We start from the raw sequence: 24788 nt of genomic DNA on the forward strand, positions 1-24788 counted from the left end.
GGACACCGCCCCCAAAAAAAATTTTTCCAAAATGTTCAAGTATAAAAGGATATAAAAGAATAATTCCTTACATTGGATTAGTAAAAAGGCGATTAAATTTAAGGAAACAACAAAAGATCACGGAAAACTAAAATAATCACTAACTTTAGTGCAAACGATTAAGCAAAGTCTGGCAATGTTTTTTCTTTTTCTTCTGTTTTTAAGTTGTTAAGTATTAGCGCAGTAGCGCGCCATCTCGAAAGTGGGAACCTGAAAGCTCATTGAGAACTACGACAAAACGTGTCGACTGCGAGAGAGCGACGTTCGAATCTCAAAGTGGAATAGAATAATATATTAGTTGTTCCCACCTTAAAAAAAAATTGCAAATTCATTTTCCTATTATAAGGAAAGCTTAGTAATTGTACGTTTTAGAAAAATTCTATGCTGTTGTTCATAACGTAGCACATGAAGTCATGAACCTACCTGTTCATTAACACATGGGAATTCTTTTCTCGCTAGGAAAAGCGGAAAACCATGGAGGATGATCTACCTTTCCGAGCAGAATACGCAAAATCAGGTCGATCGAGTTGCAAAAAATGCAAATCAAATATTGCTCAAGGTACATTGCGTCTTGCAGTTGTTTTTCAGGTAATGTTTCACCCTTTCTTTTCATCCATGGGGTAGCTAATTAGTATTGGTATTTTTTTGTAACCTTTTAATTACCTTTTTTTCTTTTAATAACACAGTCTGCCAAGTTTGATGGAAAAATGACTTCTTGGTATCACTTTGATTGTTTTTTTGAAAGACAAAGACCCAAGTCTGCTGGTGATATTGAGCATTTTGATCTTCTGCGATGGGAAGATCAAGAGAAAATCAATGAAAAGATTAAAAGTAAGGCTATCATTTGGATCACTTACATGAATTAGTTTTCCTAATTGTTTTCCCGATTACAAAGGCATAAATGATGGCACCATTGCAGTGATACCTAGTAAGAAAGGGAAAGGGAAGAAAGACAAAGTAGTAGAACACTTCTCTGATTATGTAATTGAGTATGCAAAGTCTGGGAGAGCTGCATGTCGTGGATGTTTGGAGAAAATTGCCAAGGTACTATGTGGAAATAGTTTTATCATTGGCCAATTTAGTTAAAAAAGAATTTATAGGATGAAATAAGAATATCCAAGAAAGGATATGATACCAAAGGTGGCATGAGACATGGACATATGTTAGACATGTGGTACCATGTCAAATGTTTCAAGGAACGACGGGATGAACTTGAATTCGTAGATGGGGTGGAAAAAATTCCTGGATACCAAAACTTGACAGCTGACGATAAAAAAGTCCTATCAAAAGAATTGCCTGCCCTCTCTGTTCAGTAATGAAAAAACTCAATCATTAAAAAGAATTTCTGTCAACGTCTTAAAATTCTTTAGGAAACGTAAAATTGAAGATACTGTAGACGGAGATGGGTCTTCTAATGCCAAAAAAATCAAAAAAGAAGAAAAAGAAAATGAACAACAGACTGAAGAGATCAAGAAGCAAAACAAAATCCAATTCAAACATAGGGATCAGTTGGAAACTTTGACAAAACAGGAACTCCAAGTTATGTTAGAATACAATGATCAGCAAATTCCTTCGGGGACATCAGAGGTAATATCCATTCTGTCACCTTTTTTGCTAAACGTGTGACGGTAGATTTTTCATAACCTTCTGGATTCTTTAGATATTGGATCATCTCTCGGATGTCATGACGTTCGGAGCTTTACGTCCGTGCCCTGAATGCAAAAACGGGCAGTTATATTATAGGTACAAAGCTATGCATTGCGTACTAATGTGTAATCCACAACACCATCCCTTTTGATTTGAAGGAGTGGTGTTGGCTACCAATGCTCTGGAAACATTAGTGGCTGGACTAAGTGTTCTCACACAACAACTGCGCCGGAAAGGAAAGCATTCAAAGTCCCACCAGAACTAGCCGAAGAATATTCGTTCTTGTAACTAAGCTTTACGTCTTATTACCAAAAAGAAAATTGATTCATTTCCATTTTAATTCGTCGTCTAGGAAAAAGTACAAGTACGTTGCCAGGCAGAGAGTGATTCCAGCGCTAACCCGAACAGTTCGAAAAGACACTACCGTCGAGGTGAACGTGAAAAAAGAAAAGTATGTACATTAGAGAGTCAGCTCGTAAGGCGTTAGCTACTTGTTTTAATGCCGCAAATTTTTTAATTTTCCTAAGTTATTATTACATTTTTTAGTTCTTATTTTTTCTTCATTATTAACAATTTTTAGTTCTTCAAACCCATCGCCTACATTGGAAGGTTTAAAATTCGTCGTCGATTCAAAGCTCGGGCGTTCAAAGGAAAAAATCGAAGAAAGCGTTAAAAAGCTGGGTGGCTCACTGGGCTCACGCGTTTCGGAAAAAATAGCCGCTGTAATCTCAACAAAAGGTACGTAAAAAAAAAAGTTTACCTGTATTTTAAGTAGATGCAATGATTTTGATGCAATCGATGGAATCGATGCAATTTTAAGTTTATGCTATGCTTCGTTTACAGACAATATGAAAGACATGGAGTCTAAGATAAAGAAAGCTTCGGAACTCGGTATTCACGTTGTTGATGTGAGTTTTTTGGATGAATTCAAGAAAAGCACCAATGAGTCGGCATGTTTCCTGATCACGAAAAAGAACATTGCACCGTGGGATTGTCCAAATGTAAATATTTTTGATACACTTTGGTATTTTAATTTCCATTATATTTTATAATTCTCCGCATTTCAGATAGAGAATCGTCTCGGTTTAAACAAGTCGGGGGGAGCGAAAGAAGGTGGATCTAGAAAGTCAACAGGCTCAGGTTAGCCAACAGTTTTGTTCTATAAAGTACGTAGTTTATATGGGGAAGTCATACGCTTTAAACTTGCAAGAAAACCGGTTTTAATGTCACAGCTTACCCCTAAATTAACTGAGTCGTCTGATGACTATGAGGGGTCAAAGTCTGCCCTTGTAGACAGATACGCGACCAACAATTTTAATTCATTTGTACTATACTCCATAGCAAAACTTGGTAAAGTGAACATAAAAAATCTGCATTTATTTTTAGGGAAGTCAGGTATGTCAGAGAAGCTTAAACTGAAATTGAAAGGGGGAGGCGTAGTCGATCCCGATTCCGGCTTAGAAGATAAAGCGCATGTGCTTAAAACAAAAGATTGTTTGTACAGCGTTGTACTTGGAATCGTTGATATCCAGGGAGGGCGTAATTCGTACTACAAGCTACAAGTTCTTGAACATGATAAAGGAAACAAGTATATTTGCTTTATCGTCCATTGACAAAAAATCGTTCTGATGCAATGATGTAATTTTTGATAGGTGGTATGTTTTCCGTTCGTGGGGTAGAGTTGGTACAACCATCGGGGATACCAAGTTGACCAAAATGGAGAGCAAACAAGAAGCCATAGAGGATTTTGTTGGGCTGTACGAAGAGAAAACGGGAAATTCATGGAAAAATCGCCATAATTTCGAGAAACAGCCTGGAAAACTATATCCTCTCGATATTGATTATGGAGAAGTATTAACTTGACTTCGTGTGAGAGACCCTTTGATACTTAAACAAATTTCAATCCTTGTAGGCAGAGACTGCAGCAAAAATGACGAGCGCCAATTCGACATCGAAGCTTCAAAAGTCTGTTCAAGACTTGATCTGCATGTTGTTTGATGTTGAAGCCATGAAACGAACATTGATCGAGTTCGAATTGGATTTAACTAAAATGCCCCTCGGCAAATTGAGTAAAAAGCAGCTTGAAAAGGCTTACGGGATCCTCAGTCAAGCACAGGAGTTGCTGGACTCAAAGGAAGTTTCGAAAACTAAATTGGTCGATGTATCAAACCAATTCTACACTCTTATTCCGCACGATTTTGGCAGGAAGACTCCACCTGTTCTTGATAATTGTGAAATTATCAAGGTAATTAGATCTAGCTGCATATATTAATTTTTCATGGAGCATGCCGAAAGCTATTGTCTTAATTTTTGCCAAGTCGAAACTTGAAATGCTTGAGAGCTTGATGGAGATTGAAGTTGCTTTCAGTTTGCTTAAAGCTGGCGATGCTGTCAAGGATAAAGATCCCATCGATGCCCACTACGAGAAACTCAACACTGAGATTGAAGTAAAATATTGCAATTTATTAATTTTTCACATGTATTTGATTTAATTTACGAAATCATCATTGCTAGGTTTTGGACAAATCTTCCGAGGACTTCAAACTTATCCAGACATATGCAAAGAACACGCATGCTGCAACTCATACTCAGTATACTCTCGAAGTGGAAGAAGTACTTTGTAATTTTTCGCCTTTAGCCACCGATAAAGACGTAACAAACCATTTTCTTTTTTAGGTGTTTAAAGTTGTGCGGAAGGGTGAATCAAAAAGATTCCGACCGTTCTCTAAATTGCCTAACCGTAGGCTCTTGTGGCATGGTTCTCGCGTATCCAACGTGGCCGGCATCTTGTCGCAAGGATTGCGCATTGCCCCGCCTGAGGTAAAATTCTTTTTTGGATGTTGCTGTTTTCTTATCTAATGGCTTTTGTTTAATATTCTTTACGTTTATATTTTACGAACGCGGCTGAATAGGCTCCAGTTACAGGTAATAAATTATCCAATATATCTCAAATTGTTCTACTTTTTCACGTGCTCGTTCGTTGTAGGTTACATGTTCGGCAAAGGTATTTATTTTGCCGATATGGTGTCAAAGTCGGCCAACTATTGCGTCACTTCAAAAAGCAATCCTGTCGGTCTTTTGCTACTCTGCGATGTTGCACTGGGCAACTGGTATGTTATTTCTGTCTTTTTTTATGCTTGTGTTGTAAGTTAAAAGGTTCTTCACGTTCGTGGTTATTTGAATTGCAGTTACGAGCGCAAAGAAGCCGATTACATTGAGAAACTGAAGAAAGGATATCAAAGTGTTCTCGGAGTAGGAAAGACTCAACCTAATCCAGAAGAATCTAAGGTATAAGATTATGACTGCTGCAGTTACGTTCAGTAATTCACTAACATGACGTTCTTTTACCAGATGATGGGCGACGTCAAGGTACCGCTCGGTAAGTCAGTTCCCACGAAAGTTAAAGACACGTCATTACTCTACAACGAATACATCGTCTATGATGTTGCACAGGTAATTCCAGCATTATAATGATCACATTCTTATGAATAATGCCGACTGCTTTTCGTCTTTAGGTGAACATCAAATACCTTGTGAAAACGAAGTTTCACTACAAGTAGGGAACTACCTATTGACGTTTTACAGTTTTTCTCAAAACAAAGATCTGACATCGCATTTTATGTTTATCAATGATTGAAACACTTTCACCTGAATTCCTTTTTTTTTTTTTTTTTCAAATTATTGTTTCTGTACCTCAAAGTTAAACAAGTTATTGACAGCATACGTCTCTGAAACTATGGATAAAATTCCCATTTAAAGGATTTTTGTAGAAAGCGGAACTGTGCCAGTGACAAGCCATTGGCACTATTAGTTGACGCCAAAATGCGCCCATGATTGGGAATTGCTGTTCTGTCGACTGCTAATTTAGCCGTGCTGAGTTCTGTGCGATTAAGACACAATCCACAAAGCTGACTGATCTAGATCCAGTGAATAATAGATGGTGTTTGGTGCAATAAGAAAAAGGACCAAAACATACAAATTTTTTTTCACCGCTACCTAGAGGGGGGGGGGGGGGGCGTTTTGGTGTCAACTTTTGTTGAACCTTTTTAGTTCAACTGTTAGTAAAAGTTGACGCTAAAAGGGTTGTTCAACGATAGTTGGTTAGTTTATTTTGTAGAGCAGGTTACTAGTGCCATAATAACTAGAACCCAAAAGTCATTGTTAATAATATTTTAAAATTAGTGTGTTACCCGTGTCTGTATTATCAATGCAATCATGTGCGCAGGGCTATTTTGGCCAATTGATGGGGGGTTATTTATATATCTTATCGTAGACCGGCGTCGTAGATAAGTCATATCTTACAATAGTAGATAAAAACCAGTTCCTGCTTTCAATTACAGGAATAAACACAAAGACGCCCCATAGACAGAACTCACCTTTCAGTGGCGTAAATCGAGAGGAAATTTGTTAAAAATTCAGGACACAGCTCCAAAGAAATTTTTTTACGAAGTCTTCAAGTTTAAAAGGTTAGTGAATGATTCCTTATTCCATTAGCAAAAAGGCAAGGAAATTTAAGTAAACAAGAAGCGATAACAGAAAACTGAAATAATCACTTACTTTAGTACAAACTATTAAACAAAGTCTGGCAATGTGGTTTCGTTTTCTAAGCGCAGTAGCGCGCCAGCTTGAAAACTAAACATGAAAGCTCACTGAGAATTAAGAAAAACGTGTCGACTATGAGGGAGTGGCTTTCGAATTTCAAATTGTAGTAGAATCATACATTAGTTGATTCCACTTTATTTAAAAAATTTGGCAAATTCAGTTTCCTTATATTAGAAAATTTAGTAACTGCACGTTTCAAAAAAATTTTATTCTGTTGTTCATAACGTAGCACATTAACCTACCTGTTCATTAACACATGAGACTTCTTTTCGCCCTAGCAAAAGCGGAAAACCATGGAGGATGATCTACCTTTCCGAACTGAGTACGCAAAATCGGATCGATCGAGTTGCAACGAATGCAAATCAAAGATTGCTAATGGTACATTGCGTCTTGCAGTTGTTTCTCAGGTAATGTTTCATCATGTCTTTTCACCCATGGAGCAGCCTATTAATATTGGTATTTTTTTGTAACATCCTATATTGAATTTTTTTCCTTTTTATAACATAGGCTGCCACGTTTGATAGAAAAATACCTTCTTGGTACCATTTCGATTGTTTTTTTGAAAGCCAAAGACCTAAGTCGGCTGGTGACATTGCGCATTTTGATCAACTGCGGTGGAAAGATCAAGAAAAGATCAACGAGAAGATTAGCGAGAAGATTAACGATAAAGAAGTCCTATTAAAAAAATTGCCCGCTCTCCCTGTTCAGTAATATAAGAGCTCAATTATTTGATATACTTTACAGTACCGTCTTAAAATTCTTTAGGAAACGTAAAATTGAGGATACTGTAGACGGGGATGGGTCTTCTAGTGCCAAAAAAAGAAAAAGAAAAGAAAATCAAAATGAACAACAGAGTGAAGAGATCAAGAAGCGAAACAAAATCCGATTCAAATATAAGGATCAGTTGAAAACTTTGACAAAACAGGAACTCCAAGTTATGTTAGAATACAATGATCAACAAATTCCTTCAGGGACATCAGAGGTAATATCCATTCTGTCATTTTTTTGCGAAACGTGTGACGTTAGATTTTTCATAACCTTCTGGTTTCTTTAGATATTGGATCATCTATCGGATGTCATGACGTTCGGAGCTTTACTTCCGTGCCTTGAATGCAAAACCGGACAGTTATATTATAAGTACAAAGCTATGCATTGCGTATTAATGTTGAGTAATCCACATTAGCATCACGATTGATTTGAAGGAGTGGTGTTGGCTATCAGTGCTCTGAAAACATCGGTGGCTGGGCGGAGTGTTCTCACATAACAACTGCACCGGAAAGGAAAGCTTTCAAAGTCCCACCAGAACTCGCCGAAAAATATTCATTCTTGTAACTAAGCTTTACGTCTTATTGCCAAAAAGAAAATTGATTCATTTCCATTTTTATTCGTCGTATAGGGAAAAGTACAAGTACGTTGCTAGGCAGAGAGTGATTCCAGCGCTAACCCGAACAATTCAAAAGGAAACTACTGACGAGGTGAACGTGGAAATCCAAAAGTATGTACATAAAGGGTCAGCTCGTAAGGCGTTAGCTACTTGTTTTTATGATGCAAATTCTTTTTCTTCTAAATTATTATTAACCTTTTTATTATCGTCCCTTTTATAATTTATTATCATTATTTTTAGTTCTTCAAACCCACAGAAGCTTAAACTGAATTTGAAGGGAGGAGGCGTAGTCGATCCGGGTTCCGGCTTAGCAGATGAAGCGCATGTGCTCAAAACAAAAGATTGTTTGTACAGCGTTGTACTTGGAATTGTTGATATCCAGAAAGGACGTAATTCGTACTACAAGCTACAAGTTCTTGAACATGATGAAGGAAACAAGTATATTTGTTTTATCGTTCATTGGCAAAAGCTTATTGTGATGTAATGATGTATTTTTTGATAGGTGGTATGTTTTCCGTTCGTGGGGTAGAGTTGGTACACTCATCGGAAATACCAAGTTGACCGAAATGGAGAGCAAACAAGAAGCCATAGAGGATTTTGTTGCATTGTACGAAGAGAAAACGGGAAATTCATGGAAAAATCGCCATAATTTCGAGAAACAGCCTGGAAAATTATATCCTCTCCATATTGATTATGGAGAAGTATTCGATAATTACTGGATCTCGTGTGAGAGACTCTTTAATACTATTACAAATTTCAATCCTTGTAGGTAGAAACTACAGCCAATTCGACATCGAAGCTTCAGAAGTCTGTGCAAGACTTGATCTGCATGTTGTTTGATGAAGAAGCCATGAAACGAACACTGATCGAGTTCGAATTGGATTTAACTAAAATGCCCCTCGGCAAATTGAGTAAAAAGCAGCTTGAAAAGGCTTACGGGATCCTCAGTCAAGCACAGGAGTTGCTGGACTCAAAGGAAGTTTCGAAAACTAAATTGGTCGATGTATCAAACCAATTCTACACTCTTATTCCGCACGATTTTGGCAGGAAGACTCCACCTGTTCTTGATAATTGTGAAATTATCAAGGTAATTAGATCTAGCTGCATATATTAATTTTTCATGGAGCATGCCGAAAGCTATTGTCTTAATTTTTGCCAAGTCCAAACTAGACATGCTTGAGAGCTTGATGGAAATTGAAGTGGCCTTCAACTTATTGAAAACCGGTGATGCCGTCAAGGACAAGAATCCTATTGATGCGCATTACGAAAAGCTTAACACTGAAATTGAAGTAACACTTTGCAGTTTATTTATGTTAATTTGTATTTGATTTAATTTTGGTAATCATCATTTCTAGGTTTTGGATAAATCTTCCGAAGAATTTAAACTTATCGAAACATATGCAAAGAACACGCATGGTGCAACTCATACTCGGTATACCCTCGAAGTGGAAGAAGTACGTTGTAGTTTTTCACCTTTCGCCATCGATAAAAATGTAGCAAACCACTTTCTTTCTTAGGTGTTTAAAGTTGTACGGAAGGATGAATCAGAAAGATTCCAACCGTTCTCGAAATGGCACAACCGTAGGCTTTTGTGGCATGGTTCTCGCCTAGCCAACGTGGTCGGCATCTTGTCGCATGGATTGCGCATTGCCCCACCTGAGGTAACATTCATTTTTGAATGTTGCCCTTTTCTTATCTAATGACTTTTGTTTAATATTTTTTACGTTTATATTTTATGAACGCGGCTGAATAGGCTGATGTTTCAGGTAATAAGTTATCCAACATATCTCACATTGTTCTACTTTTTTACGTGTTCATTCGTTGTAGGTTACATGTTCGGCAAAGGTATTTATTTTGCCGATATGGTGTCAAAGTCGGCCAACTATTGCTTCACCTCAAAAAGCAATCCTGTTGGTCTGTTGCTTCTCTGTGACGTAGCTCTTGGCAAATGGTATTTTTTTTTTCTGTTCCATCGTGCTTGTCTTGTAATTTAAGATGTTCTTCAGATTCTTGGTTTTTCCGTTGCAGTGACGAACGCAGAAAAGCCTGCAACATTAAAAAACTAGAGGAGGGATATCAAAGTGTTCTTGGAGTTGGCAAAACTGAACCTAACCCAGAAGAATCTAAGGTATAAGATTACGACTGCATGAATTACGTTCAGTAATTCTCTAACATGGCGTTCCTTTACTAGATGATGGGCGACGTCAAGGTACCGCTCGGTAAGCCAATCCCCACGAAAGTTAAAAATACGTCATTACTCTACAACGAATACATCGTCTATGATGTTGCACAGGTAATTCCAGCACTATAATGATCACATTTTATGAATAATACCAACTGCTTTTTGTCTTTAGGTGAACATCAAATATCTTGTGAAAACGAAATTTCATTACAAGTAGGGAACTACTTATTGACGTTTTACAGTTTTTTTCAAAACAAAGATATGACATCGCATTTTATGTTAACCAATGATCGAAACACTTACCTGAGTTCCTTTCTTCCTTTTTTTTTTTACTTCAAGTTATTGTTTCTGCACCCTTACCCCAAAGTTAAACAAGTTATTGACAGCATGCGTCTTTGGAACGATAGATCTAATTCCTATTTAAAGGATTTTGTATAAAGCGGAACTGTGCCAATGACATGAGTCATTCGCTCATGTCTTCACTTCTCGTCCATTGATGCGAATATAACAAGTGTCATTTTTTCCCCTTCCCCTTCTGCGGGGGGTACCCCAACAGTCTGTCACTCGTACAGAATGTACTCATGACAAGTGTTTAAATTCTGGCCTTCCGCCTTTGCAACTTCCTCGTATCTGTTCTCATATCCGGTCGTTACGTCTAGCGTGCAACGGTGAAGCCATTTGCGATGCCATCTACCCTTCTTGATGTTTCAAAACGAAGAAGTTCACGATGACGAAGGGTATGTTATAGTAACCGACTGCCTATTTCAGTCGTACGATTGACTTTGGAGATTCCTAGTGATGTGACAGTTGCCAATGTATTCGACGATGATGCACAGTACAGAGACTTTATCAACAAAGAGTAGACGGGCAACGGAAATGGCAATGACAACATGTGTTTCTCCAAAAATCGTAAACGCGAAGGGAACGTCTCGTTTTCTCTGAACCGGAAAATCGAATATATTCTGTATAGATATATACACTATGGATGCAGTGAAAGAGAGTAGGGAAGAATAACGACGATGAGCAAAAAAAGTTAAAATAACAACCTAATGGGGGGAAAGTGAAACAATAACTGAAAAAAACGGCCTTCCTTAAAGTTTGGCATATTCTTTGAAAAAGACGTAGAAGAGGGGGATTCAGATGACGGTGCAGTAAAAAAGAAAAAGAAATTGTTGAGAGCTCTTAATTGGTTGCCTTGTAACAGCGATCGTGTAGTCCGTAACAAGGGCGGATCAAAAACGTTTGCTGCCGCAGATCCACAGGAAGGTAGAAGTGCTGCAATGATGACGGATCTATTTTGTCTTGCTGTATTTTCAACATCCCCGTAGTAGCTCTCAGTTTGGGCGTGGATATTCATCCCGTCAAACGCAATGGCGAAGTCGATGGTCGATAATAGAATACCATCATATGCAAATCGAAATCGATCATTTCTACTTTCCGATTCTTATTGATCCACTTAAATCATCACCGCGATTTGTGAATATCATCATTTTTTGAAAAAAATTGAAAAAACAAAAGGAGATGCCGGGAAGCAAACACACCACTCGGCATAACCGGGTTTATTATTGTGTAGGAACTTTTATTCGACAAACAGCAGCTTTCTATTCGGTGAGGAACGCTGGTTCACCTACCCAGCGATGAGGAAATTGAGTGCACGCAAAGCTGCGATACCAATCCAGCCAAGAAAGGTAACCATAACGTTACAAGTGTTGCACCTTCAATGACCAGATAACGTTAACATTTGTGACTAGTTCTAGTTCACTTTGTAATTAAATGATGGTGATGTACCTGGGCATGAAGATGAGGCTTCTGTCTGACGACTTATCGGACGAGGATTGGTGCCGGAATCACGTGGTGCATCACTCATGTCTAAAAGATTTATTAAGAACACTTAGAGTTGCAGATTGAAAGGTCAATGTGAAACGTAAAGCAGACAGCCAAATGCACGTTGAAGAACATCATAGCATTGGACTTAACTCACTTTTTATCCCTCCATTATTGCCGTGGGCTACCTGCTTGTCCGTCTGTAAGTCTTCGGCCGATTCTAGACCAAAGATTTTTCGAGAATCAAGTCTTTTATTACATCTATATTCAGTAATAAATCTAAAGATACCTGTGCTTGTCAAAATATCAATTTTGGTTGTGTCCGCAGTGCTCTGAACTGTTTTGACCAGGTGACCCGTCCGATCAGTTTCTATACAATTCACAAAGAATTGATTCATTGGTTAGGTTTCTCTTCCTTTGATCGTAGGACAATAGGAACATATAATTGTACTATTATTATGTGTATGATTCGATATCCGTTTAGCAACGAGATCAACACAAACACGATCGCAGTATTTCATTTCTTGGCAGTCCAGGCTAAACGATGGTCTGACCATGAATATTGTTACATAAAAATATATGTTTGTAAGAACATAGCCCTCATCATCTAACCGATTACGATCGTAACATTCCACATATGACCAATTGCATCCAGTCAAAAGCTGATGGATTATGAATCTTCATGCGAATCGGGATATATCGACGGAAATGCGTTCTTTATTCGACGACTCATTATATTATATTGATAAGGGGGCCACTAAAGTTGATTCAGTTGCCGAACCACCGACGTGAAGCATCTCTTTTCCTTTTCTCTGTTGAACTCCTCTTGATCTCTATGTCCACGAAGCCTCCTCGCACATGGATAATAGATAGCATGAAAAGCCGGGAGGGCTAAAAAAGAGAGAAGAAGTGAAGAGATAGCCAAAGGAAAGAGCCGGATAAAAAAAAAAAAAGGACGCGGGAGTCTTCCGCATAGGTAGCAGACGGAGCAAGCTAAACTCGATCAAGCAGGATGCTCTTCCCTGGAGTCAGTCCCCATTAGGAAGCTGCCGCTTCTCTATTTTATTTTCTTCTTTACCCGACTTCCCTTTTTTCTTGGCTGCGGGAGCAAGTGAAGCGAAATAAATATCAGAAGAACCTTCCTACACACAGACACTGAGTAGATAAGAAAAAAAAAGCGAAGGGCAGGCGAAAAAGAGAGGTAACCCTAAAGGCTACTGAAAAAAGAAAATTTTGAAAAAAGAAAGGGAAAGGATTCAGAGAAGAGAAACAAAACGACAGTTGACTCACGTGAAGCGAAATGAGATTTTAGCTATAGCTCCTTGACTTCTTTTCATTCTTTTCTTTTTCAAAAGGAACTTTTTTTTTCTTTTGATTTCTTTCTTGTCTTATTCTTCGTCCTTCTTTTATTTTCTTCGACTGCTACATTCGATTCCGACTGCGAAAAGGTCTCGAGTACTAACGAGGCAGCTCGTGATGTTGTCATGCTCCTCTCCCCTCTTGTTGCTGTTCCTTTCTTTTGCATTCACTTGTGTCTTCGTTCACGTGCTTAAACAGTATCACGATATATTCTTTTATATATCACTGTTAAACCAACATCACAGACAGTGTGAACAAAAATGTTAGAACCTTCCTTTTTTTCTTTCTTATTTTTGATTTCTTTTTTTTTTCATCCACAACAATTCGTCATTCCTCCCGGCAAGCAACGCCCCCCGTCTTGCGTGCGCCACGACGACGTAATCTGATTCACTCGCCACTTTACTTTTCTTCTTCTTACAGATCTTCTTCTTTGTTTCTTACACTTTGCCCTCTGTTACACGTTCCTCGTGCGCGTCCAAAAAGAACAAAAAACTTATTGCTCTTATGTATTCACGCGGAACGATCTGTTCGTCTTATGTACATGAAATAACAGTTGTGCTCTGTCGGATCGGTATGGTTGTTCTATCTCATCTTGGGTTGCTATACATCGTGACACGAGATTCTAGGCGTTACCCGTTTTACACGCATGAGTGGGAGACGTCAGCGAGAGATCAAGTACCGGCGGATTCGTTTCATCCGCTCTAATCGCATTGTCAACCGAGGGCTATTAACAAAACAGGAAGCAGACTGCCATCGAGAAAGAAGATGCACATAGTGCGTTTTGTATTAACATTCGTTGAATTATGTTTTGAAATTGCTTTTCCGTCGGCCGCTAATTTAGCCGTGCTGAGGCTGTGCGATTAAGGCACAATCCACAAAGCTGACTGATCTGCACTCTATAACCGGAACTCAACTTCCCTCCTCGTCTTCAGTTTGATTAGGTTATTAATATTACTTGCAATATGAGTTCTCTCCCAATCGCTTCCCCCACCAAAATATGAAATAACAATAACATTACAAAATGAGCATTTCACTGATGTTTACTAATGACACCATTGCTCAAAAAGATATGCAAATTAGCTTTCTTTTCAAGCGGCCCATCGGAACTATTCGACCAACTTTGTAATGATTTTTAGATTTCTCTTGACGCTGCCTGTTTTTTCTTCCTTTGCCGAGTTTGCACGTTGTGTGTATACATAAAAGTGGTAGACAATGCGTATATAGACACTTCATCACCCATGTGATTAACTTCACGCACTGCTACACGTCGCCCATTTCCGAAGCCTTCTGCGAGGTAGGGTAGCGTTTTGGAACAGTGGTAATTAAGCGAGATGAGAGTTTCCGCAAGGAGAAAACGAAGACAAGGACACGGTAGAACAGGCCGAAACTTGCCGTTACGTACAGCAGAATTCCTGGACATTTTAACCGAGTCAAACTCTCTCGGCTCACAAGTCAAGAGGAGCTAAAGAGTTAGGCAAACATGACATTTGAAACTTGTGTCTTCGCCTGATGTCATTTGCCAACTAATTTCTCATCAGTTTAAACACTTGCATAAAGCGGCGTCATTTGTTCCTCATTTTTTCTTTAAACTATTTCGTCTGAACGAGTTAACGAGTCAATTATAGCGCCATCGAATTTTGATAAATAGCTTTAATATGTCATCGATAGAGTGTACAGCTCAGCAGAAAACGGGCACTACACGTCATCATAACGAGCCTATCAATATCAACATTTCTTTCTCCCTTCTTTATATTTCGTACGTCAATAAGCGGATGCAACGCATGAAAGGAAAAACAGAGACGAAGAGAGGGGGGGAAAAAAGGAGGAAATTGGGGAGAAAAACTGTACGTCTATGTAAGGCCTACAGTCAGCATCATAGAAATCCGCTCGATAAGGTCGTTCACTTGTTAGTCTGTATCTTACATAGCGATATGGGATGTAACTGCGTGACGTATTGACATCGATACTGAGGTTAGGGTATCAGTTTTGTACGGGATTTCTTATTTACATTCTTATATCAATAACGATTAACGGTCTGTGACGTGGCTTAATGACCCATTACTACTAGCTATGCGCTTCGTTATATAATTGGACCGTAAAACGCCGCAGCACGTACGTTGTTATCGTAGACTGAGCACACGAATTATTGAATGTCCTTTTTCAGATCGCTTTTTTTTTCACAAGAAATGAATCGATAAATACATCAAGGAAAGTCTCTGTGTATACATTCAAAACAGAATGCAACATCTCTCTTTCCACGTTGTTGTCATCATATCCTTTTTGATTCACAGGAGCTGTCGGAAGCGATCAGCTTGTCCTATTGTATGTGACAAACACGACCGTGCAGCATAAGCCCGTCATGTCTCCATTATTCACATATACGGCAATGAATTATTGAAGTTTCTTAAGACCTATTCCTCCTTCCGTTTGGCCTTATTTACTGAGACCTGTGCCCTTTTTTTTACATTCACGTTTCCTAGAAAACGTTATGAAAAAAATACACATACAGCCGCGTATGTATAATGTACAAAAATTTAAGACTTCCGACATGTTTGGCCATGGCTTTCTCTTCCATGTCGACAACGCATTTCCGACTCAGTGTCAAGCATCGTTAGGAGGCTCACATTCTTTTTGAAAACGACGCCATCCTCTTTTTTAAGAATTTCCTTGCCCTCCCATTAAGCTCAAGAGCTGTTACAATCAACATAGGCCTACGCGACAGTTTGTATGTAGTATAAACGCGAGTAAATATGTACGTAACACATGCGGCGATCGTTCTCAGCAAATACTGTACGACCCAATGCAAAGGGCAGAAGCTTTTGAATGTTTGTTGTATGCAACATTCAGCCCCACCCTTGATCGATTTTCAATCAAAGGCACGTCGTGATATACTTGAGAGATGCGCTACCGTTTTACTATGTATAATAGGAACGGTCAAAACGCATCAATCTCGACCTTCTATTCACCTCTTTTCCTTATGGTCTATTTCCTATTTTTGAAAGGGAAAAATGGGATAACTCACGGTAGATCTTGATGGTTCCGTCCGTCTCTCCTCGTGGATTCTTGGCGACACAGCGATACCTTTCATTCATCGCAGAAAGCAATAAAAAAAAAAAGAATGAGAATCAGTTTGAATTGAAAAGAACGTGCGAATGCGTTTCAAAATGGCAATGAGCAAGTTCCAGTTGATATATCGAATGAAAAAAAGGTCAAACTCACGGTCCGTAATCACGCACAGTCAAATGGCGAATGGTTAATTTCAGATGGGTCATGTAAGACGATGGGTTCATGTTGGGCGTTGCAAAAGGGGCATCACCAGCAGCAAGATTTTCTAAATAAATTCATACGCATAATTTAGTAATCAAAGAATAATTATTCATCATCGACATGTTATACTCTTCTTGTCGTGAAAACCGTTGTTGGACGAGACGGTGTAAGATGGCCAGGTGGCGTTCATGTGCTGCTGCGGCACTGCCGCCGTCACACCGTTAATACTTTCGATCCTGTACTTGGTGGGATCGTGAAGCACCTGGCCGTCTGGTCGTGCCCAATAGTGCAGCGCAGCCGGATGAGCTTCCAGCCAACATTCGATGGTCACAGTTGCGCCCAGCGGAGAACCCACTAGCTGTTGGGGTACCCAAACCATTGGCGGAACTATTCCAGCATTTTCACATAAAAATTCGTATTGAATACATGGTCAATATTCAGAAAATAAAACTATATGATGTGGAATATCCTATTACGTTTGATGAGTAGCAATAAAGTTAGCTTTAAACCCATTTTTCGATCGCGTTAAACGTTATGATGACGTAAAAAACACCAGTCGTAACAGCGCAATGATTCATGAAATAATAATGATTTCATATGTATTAAAGTATGCCGCATTACAACGTCGCTATCTGAAAGGGAAAAGTTGAAATGCCCCAGGATGGCTCTACCATCATTATGAATTCACTCTCTTGCGCTATATGGCTGTCCGCTTTCATTTTTGCCCAGCTCTGCGGAAATCCCTAGCAACGAACAGATAGGGTCTGACGTCACTACAACCTCAGTGACTTAGCTCATGAATTTTTATCTAGCTGTTTAATTCTTTCTATGCATGGCTAAAAACTCGTGTTTGTCTCTGGTTCGACTATCGTGCCAAGCACGCCCAATCTAATCCATGCTTTTATGATGTTTTGGGATCCGAATCAACCCGCAAAAGTGAAGATAAAATCGTTTATGATTGCGAAAAATCAAAAAGATAGAAGAGAAGAATTTGATGAAGTAAAAAAGAAGATAATCCTTCCAGCAAGAAGCGAAAAACGGCCTTGTCTAATGCGGAAATATTTGTGCTGCGTACGTAACTGGCTGTTAAGCAGCTTTTGTATAATCAGAAAAGACTGACGTAAATAAAAAAAAAGAGAGTCAAGAGAGCAATCCGATAATGTAAATCAATGTCTGGCCAAAAAAAAAAAAAGAAATAGTAGAAACATGAAAGATGTACTTACAATCGACGCTGACATAGATCCTCTTGCTGACCGTTGGGGGTACACCGTTCGAGGCGATGCAGAGGTAGACTCCCATATCCAGCCGACTGATTTTTTGCAGTTCCAAGCTCGAGCCTTCCACTTCCGTGCCTAGGTAGTTGTCGAATAAAGCCCCGACAAGGGTATCAACACTCGGCTTAGTATGCTATCTTCTAACAAACAACATCAGCCGCCAGGTAAAAGGTGATTGGTTGCTCATTGAACTTGTTCGTGTGTACGTGAAAGAATACTTGTACTAACTAGAGAAGCTCTTGTTGGTCGAGATTTTGCGGCCGTCCTCTCGGCGCCACTTGACCGATGGCGTTGGAGACCCGCGAGCCTGACAGGTGAGGCTTAGGTCGCTGCCTTCGCGCACAATCACGTCCGAGCTGCTAGCGCTGTCTTCGATCGTCGGGGGGACTGCGTTCGTTCGCCGTATTTGATGAAACAATAGAATTCGTAGAAAAATTTCGAGGATTAAAATAAAGGCACACATCACTATTTGTTTTGAAACAAATGAAAGAGCTATATTGAGGTATTGCGCCGTATTTGAATTTCCGAAGAGTAAACAATGTGAATCTTACCGACGATATTCAAATAAGCAGATTGAGTTTTGGCCTGGGCTGTGTTGATTTGGCAAAGATAGCGACCCCTGTCGGTTTCCTGGACATCATTAAGGTGCAAATGCCACATCCGATGATTCTCGTGTGACACTGGAACACGATACAGGATACGAATTACATTACTAGCATAGAGTTTTAATATTAGAAAAGTTCTTTACCTCCCACCCGAGGATTTCGTGTTATCACTTGGCTGTGAACTGTTAAAATAGCCGATCGTTCGAAGTGAATCCATGCCACCTATATCGACATCGAAACAGTCCACACAAGACCAAATAAAGCACTGCGTTTTAGTTTGAATAAAATTTTCTCATCATTTCATGAAAACAAAAACGAGCATAGAAACAAACAGAATATCTAACACAAAGGACGGCAAACAATTGAGGCACACTGCTAAAGGAATTCTAGATGAATTTCTACGAAAATGGATGTTTCAACTGTTGTAAAATTACAGCAAGTGTGTATGGGACAGTGTTAAGCTTTAGCCCGAGTGCAAGTCTCTGAGCAGAGGCGGTAGAAAGCATAAAGTGCTGGACCGAAGCGATGCGTTCGTGTTAAAGGCAAACTAAGTTATCTACTCTGCTTCAGCAGCATAGTGAAGACAGACGAAATGGACGGCTATAGTCATGAGGAGCTGATTCGAATGTTCAACAAAAAGACGGGGAGGGACAGCCTCAGCCAGGGTGTCTATACACTCCAGAGGGACTCGATATAGTTGAGGACGGTGGAGGAAGAATAGAAACGAGCAAAGTGAAAGGCAAGTTGGTGGGCCAAGGACAAGAAGATTCGGATCAGCTCCGTTTGACGACAGCAAAAGAATGACCAAGTCTTTCAAAAATGCCAATCATTTTTTTTTTTTTTACTGAGGGCACGTCTTTGGGTTTTTAGGACAGCTGCACGTGTAAAAGAAGGAACAGTGAATTTGAAATAAAAGGAAAAAGAGACTTTGTAACTGGTGCCCAAGTGTCGGACGTGACAGGAGAACTTGACGTCCCGGCCGACGGGTACCGTGATGTTCTGGACGGCGTCCACGAATTCCGGCTCCAAGTGGCCGCTCACTGTGAATGTCAAACATAGAAATTGACGTTTTTTTTGTTAAAAACATTTATTTGTTGCCATGACTTTGCTACTTCTTATTCAATTGTTTTTCCACCCTGCCTTTTTCGAGCGAATTCCGCTTAATATTCAAGGAGACACGAACACACACTGTAAAACTTGTGCTATTTTCTTATTTTCTCTCGTTATAGGAACAGTGTTTAGTTTGAAACCTTTGGAAGCCTTTCGTTTAATAACGACGTCTTCGAATTCGTCCTAGTACCACCCCAAAGCTCTAAAAATAATAATGTCGTGAAATTGAATGAATCCCGTCAATGCGCGTTCCCTTGGCAACTCTAAATACGTATCGTCCATTCACCCAACAAAAAAATTCGTGAACACCTTCAAACAATAAACCTTGGACAGTGTTGTGCATGTCCCGAATTATTTTTGGGCCAAAAATAAAGTTGAAGCCAAGGATAGGTAAACGTTCTGTTGTGAAGGACGAGAATGGAAATGATGGTGGGTGGAAGACTGTCCATTTTTTTCCTATGGAAAACAAGGATCGTGCTTATTCTTCGTTGGGTTACGTCTACGTTTAATGATGCATAGATTCATGTGTTCCTCCTTGTAAGGGTACATTTATGCATATATAATCGATGTAGAAGCTGAAGTAGACTGTACATCAGTACACGTCGGAAATGAGGAGAACAAGGAGAGGGATCTAATCGCATTTGAATGATTAATGGACGGCAGAACTAGTGCAGAGCGTTGCGTGGCTATAGCAGCAAGTCGCCATCGAACCACTAGAGGAAACATTGTTTTATAGGTAAAGTTATAGCCTTACATGTTTATCGAAAAGGGTGGAGTCGTTTCCTTTATCTATCCCTGGTTTAGCATGTTATCATCGTAGTCAATGATGTCGTCTAACAAGAAAATCCATTCGATGCACATGAAGGGGTTCACTACATTTCTGCAGGTCTTCAAGATTCACGTAAACTTTTCCCTTTCGTCTAACTGCAAGATAAAGCCGAAATTGAGGTGGAATACATAAATGGTCTTCTGTTCATAGTGTAGACCAACTCCGAACATAAGAGGCTTTGCATAGAAAACCATCTGTATGCAATTCAACGTTTTCATAATTCATTTTTTTTTACCTGGTACTCGTCATGTGTAACATGCTGCAGGATAAAAAAAAAAGGCAAAAGATTTTTTTTTTCACCATTAATGAAACGATGGATAATAGACTCTTATGCTTATACGATCAATAAGACTTCTATTTATAATGGGGCTGTAACAGAATATACCGGTCGAACCTCTAGAGGTTGGCGCATAATGCCCCGAGTGTACACACCTAACGAGGCCAAGTTATATACGTGTAGCCGAGCTTCTGGTAGGACGTGGTAGAATGCCAGAAGCCAAAAAAACGGGCAATAGATAGGAGTAACAAGATCTCTGAAGATAACAAGGACACCGAGACCCGATGCTTATATTCTATATGTTCAGCTATTATATGCACATTCAGCGGTTGAAGGGCCACATCAGGCCATCAGTCCTTTTATTTTCAAAGCCAGTGTTCTTCTTTAAGAGTTCAGACGATTGGGTAGACGGAAACAAACGTGTGTGTACATTTATTGTACAAGAGGCAAGTCACCTAGTTCCCAACGGTCTTTTTTTATGGGGCTCCACTTTTGGTCTTTGGCATCTCGTCGTCGAGTCTTGTCACTCGACTCGCACTTCAACGTCCGTTCAACGGCCTTCGTGCATGTTATAAAAACATAACAAAAACTGCCCTGAATTCAACCGTCTTGTTAGAAGATCGTTCCGAATGTCCGGTAGGCAAGCGGCTCAATTTGCTTGTCTTCTTTACGAAATCAAAGGACGGATAAATTTCTAATACATACACGGTCAAACTGTTGTGTTGTTCACGAGATTACATGTGAGCATAGTAGAAAGGAATCTAATCGATTCAATTCCTGAACGTTTTTGGTTCTCTCGTTCGGACACACAACATGTCGATCGAGGCCAATTTCACGAACTAGTGAACCGAGGATCAACTGCAATTTCGATGCTCAGGTATCGAACAAGAAGAGTCTCATTCCGCACGAGCGATAACACCAAAACCACCCAGTCTTTTCTCTACTGATTTTATTTATGTATTTGCTAACATTTTTGTTTTTTGCTGTCTTATTCGTCCATTCCCGAACGAGCCATTGTCGCATCCAAAATGAGCAAAAAGAAAAAAAAAAGCTAGACGTCTATATTTAGTGATTGTGGCCAATTGACGCAATTTGATGGAAGGCTTTTGTAGGATTACCTATCTCGTTAAAGAAAACTAGTTCGTGTCGTTGTCGGGTATTAAATGAAGCCGATAAAAAATTTTCATCGTGCCTCGTTGTACATTTTCTTAGACTTTCAGTTCGTCGGCTTGATAAGTCATTGCGCACAAGATTTATAATGCATCACAGCCGCAAGAAGAGGGACAAAAAAAAAAAGAATAAGGTGATGATGAAAGATAGATGTAAACGCTCAAAGATGGTTTTTAGTATGCGGAGAACGAGGCGACGACGTTGGAGGATACGCTCAGTGGCGTTCTTAATATGTTACGCGATAGATCCTCGAGATTCCTCTGCGCCGGCAAAGGGTGGGCGGCAGAGAAAGAAGGGATCACTTTGAAAACATGTAACAGACGCCGCCGATTTGTCACAAAGCTTTTCATCCTTCCATCTTTTTTTTTTTGGCGTCGCATTTTTTCTTTTTTCACTTAAAAAAGAAACTGAATTCTTTTCCTAGTGACGATAGGAAATAAAAGCGATGGGTTTTCAGCTACTTGTACAGGCGTCGAATGTAACAACCAAACTTCGTCGCATTGTACAGGCTTTTTCTTCTCCATTCCAAACGAATCAAAGGAAAGAAATATGTTATCGTTGATTTTGTATAACCGACAAATGCACGTGAAATCTCTTATAGGTTTCTTTGTTGTTGTTTTTTTTACTTGATATTCCTACTGTAACATCGGAACATTAGAATGTATTTCTCTTTGATTTCAAATCAACGAAGCGATTTTTTGAAAATGTCGCTCTACCGTGGTAGGCCAGGAAAAAGAAGTGCACAAACGTATAGGGTAAAGTTGCTTTCACGTGATGCCACATCAGACGGGGAGGAGGCGGTTAAACACTCGACTTGATAGTGTAGTATAATGGTGCGAGAAGCAGTGGAGAGGACTCTTCAGCATCAATCAAATGGAGCCCTTCAAGCGCTCCATTCTGCTCGTTGGCGATTGATTGCACTAGCGATAGCGCAACAAACGCACGTTGGAGATTGGTTTCCTCCTAGTTCGATTTGACATTTTCATTGTAGTGCCACTGTGAACCAGGATTGTAGTTTTGAACGGTAAATAACCGAAATGAACGTGCCGTATACATTCGACAGTTTCCCTTCCTGATGTACAAGTGACCTACGGAGCTTCGATACCGTACACTTATAATTGAATCGATTTCCCACCGCACCAAAATCAACTATGTAAAGATATTCTCGTACAACAACACGATACCCCGCCCTGCCTTCAAACGCTTTACAATTTCAGAGAGTTGCAAAATAAAATGCCAGGAAATCAATTGCATTTTTTAACAGCTTCTCTGTAAAAAGAGGGGGGGTCGTTCCAGCAGGTAAAATAGATCCCGTTTTCATCAAGAGGATCGAATTGATTCATGCAGCCGACTTGCGAAACAGTGGTGGATGAACATCCATCGTCCTTATGCGTCATACAAATATACTAATCATGCATGTAGAGGCGTTTCTAAGCGTGTTGCGTGTAACATCCACAACGCGGCCCATTTGTCTCGATTAGGTCGACACCCAATCCACCTACGCTGATGGAACCATACGATTTAAGGCGTGCTCTATTCACTCCAGCCATCGGTGAATAGGTCGATTCCTAACCAGAGATCATACCGACTGTGGGCTAGTAAACGTATAGAGGAGAAGATATGCAGAAATGGGTTTACAAGACATACGGAGTAGATTCCAATTATTAGCTAATCTAATAGTCATCGATTTGAAGCGAGATGGCCATCGCAATATTTATGGGTGAAGCTCGACTGTCCAGGCTTTTAATCATCTTTTGAAGTTGAGCCGGAATGATTTTCCAAAAACATCCCAGTTCGCAAATGACCCCCCGATAATTATATTCGGGTTAGATGGGCGAACCATTGATTGATCTTGTGTATACAACGATGATGTCGTGTACATGACATGGAACCACTTACTAAGTAACTCATTGTCGGATCATTCCCTTCTCTTTTCCTTCGTTCGTAATAACATCAAAATGAAAATATTTCATCGCTTTTTCACGTTTTGTTCCTGATGATATCGAACGGTTGAAGCAGCTGTTGCAGTACGTTATGTAAACACACGTTTTTTGTATGTGTTTTCAATCTCGTCCAAAGTTTTAGCGGTTTGCTATACATATATTGCAAAGCAGTTTGTTTCTTTTTTTCTTTTTCTCTTTTCCCTTGTTTTGTTTCTCCCCCCTTCTTTAAACGCGAATAGGAAAGTCGTAGAAGTGTTGTTAGACGAGCTCGAAGCTATTCGGCTATTTCTTACAGCCGATGGCCACTCGCAAGAACTTTGATGGGCTCGTGGGGAGGCGTAAAACCATTTACGGGCGCCTCAACGCCAATCAGAGATTCTCCGTTATCTATAGTACAGGACAGCCTATGTATAGCACTCTAGGAAAATCGCCCTCGTCATTCGCAATACTCGAGCAGCACATTCCCTTTCCGCTAGATTTACGTTTGTGTTCAGCGTCTCTTCAATCACAGCAATCTGGTAAACAATTCTAATATTAAACTATGATAACCTCTATGCGTTATTTGCATGTGTAGACCAAAACATAACTGTTATGAGCCTACCTAATAAATTGGAGACCGGGAACTTCCCTCGCTATTCGCTTGTTATACCGTTTCGAAATGCTACCAACTAATTAGAGCGGGAAATACAACTGAGGTTGAAATAACAAGACCCCCATTCCCCAACAAGCAGAAATGTTACAATAACAAAGTAAGCTTTGATCTGTACCTGGATACGCGATGAATAACAGTAGACAGACGACAAGGAAATCAGTTGACATTTTGATCAATTTCCTTCCTATTTTTTGTGGTTTTGGTTTTTAAAAGCCCACAGATCAGCAGCTCCCTTCGAAGGACGTAAACGTTGGCTTCAATGCGCAATTGAATTTAAAAGACAACCGATAAAAAGAAACGGTATTGAAAAGACGTTCTGCTCTCTCTGATTGTAACACGCGACCTGTGATAACTCGACTCTTTTCACTATCCTCCTGGCCGCACCGAGAGACTAGTAGCGAGTGGGGTCCAGCCTCCGTCGGTTGTCTCTCTATATGGCGCACGGCAAAGCGGAGATGCTCGAATGAAAAGAGGAGGAGCCAGTTAGGAAGCTGCTTTTCCCCTTGCATATAATAGGCATGCATAGTCTCATTGTATCGTTGATCGTCTCCTATGCATATGGAAGGGGGATCAGACCCATCGCCTATTATCCGGCTAAATCGTTTGCTTTTTTATCGACAGTCT

The 24788-nt window shown here is 39.8% G+C and overlaps 3 protein-coding genes and 1 non-coding gene across 4 annotated transcripts; 3 read left to right on the forward strand and 1 right to left on the reverse strand.

The window, feature by feature from the left end:
- Nucleotides 1-248: 248 nt before the first annotated feature.
- LOC130696238 (poly [ADP-ribose] polymerase 1-like) lies at nt 249-5409 on the forward strand. Its single transcript, XM_057519322.2, has 23 exons — nt 249-400; nt 499-627; nt 726-870; nt 935-1083; nt 1140-1351; nt 1410-1626; nt 1700-1782; nt 1845-1970; nt 2039-2137; nt 2267-2424; nt 2530-2687; nt 2754-2826; nt 3073-3274; nt 3339-3537; nt 3599-3931; nt 4005-4133; nt 4201-4299; nt 4363-4506; nt 4599-4611; nt 4673-4796; nt 4875-4974; nt 5038-5139; nt 5202-5409. Exons 2-23 carry the CDS (start codon nt 514-516, stop codon nt 5244-5246), a joined length of 3024 nt encoding a protein of 1007 aa, XP_057375305.1. The 5' UTR covers nt 249-400; nt 499-513; the 3' UTR covers nt 5247-5409.
- On the forward strand, nt 2867-3000 carry LOC130697082 (small Cajal body-specific RNA 8). Its single transcript, XR_009002789.1, has one exon. It is a non-coding gene; the product is annotated as a small Cajal body-specific RNA 8 (non-coding RNA).
- A 615-nt stretch (nt 5410-6024) lies between the features above and the next one.
- Nucleotides 6025-10365, forward strand: LOC130696218 (poly [ADP-ribose] polymerase 1-like). The gene is made up of 18 exons (XM_057519300.1): nt 6025-6152; nt 6567-6695; nt 6796-6995; nt 7054-7270; nt 7343-7425; nt 7491-7616; nt 7685-7783; nt 7913-8110; nt 8175-8373; nt 8442-8759; nt 8833-8961; nt 9028-9126; nt 9190-9333; nt 9426-9438; nt 9500-9623; nt 9701-9800; nt 9864-9965; nt 10027-10365. Exons 2-18 carry the CDS (start codon nt 6582-6584, stop codon nt 10069-10071), a joined length of 2310 nt encoding a protein of 769 aa, XP_057375283.1. The 5' UTR covers nt 6025-6152; nt 6567-6581; the 3' UTR covers nt 10072-10365.
- A 285-nt stretch (nt 10366-10650) lies between these two features.
- LOC130696224 (lachesin-like) lies at nt 10651-24530 on the reverse strand. The gene is made up of 13 exons (XM_057519305.2): nt 24280-24530; nt 19111-19223; nt 18327-18405; nt 18130-18258; nt 17807-17965; nt 17528-17656; nt 16434-16691; nt 16257-16368; nt 16060-16118; nt 11968-12048; nt 11836-11898; nt 11643-11723; nt 10651-11569 (listed from the first exon to the last, which is right to left on the reverse strand). The coding sequence occupies exons 1-13, from the start codon at nt 24329-24331 to the stop codon at nt 11478-11480; spliced, it is 1407 nt and encodes a 468-aa protein (XP_057375288.1). The 5' UTR covers nt 24332-24530; the 3' UTR covers nt 10651-11477.
- Between the last annotated feature and the right edge of the window lie 258 nt (nt 24531-24788).

This window comes from Daphnia carinata, chromosome 5 (genome assembly GCF_022539665.2).
Source record: "Daphnia carinata strain CSIRO-1 chromosome 5, CSIRO_AGI_Dcar_HiC_V3, whole genome shotgun sequence".
NCBI lineage: Eukaryota > Metazoa > Arthropoda > Branchiopoda > Diplostraca > Daphniidae > Daphnia > Daphnia carinata.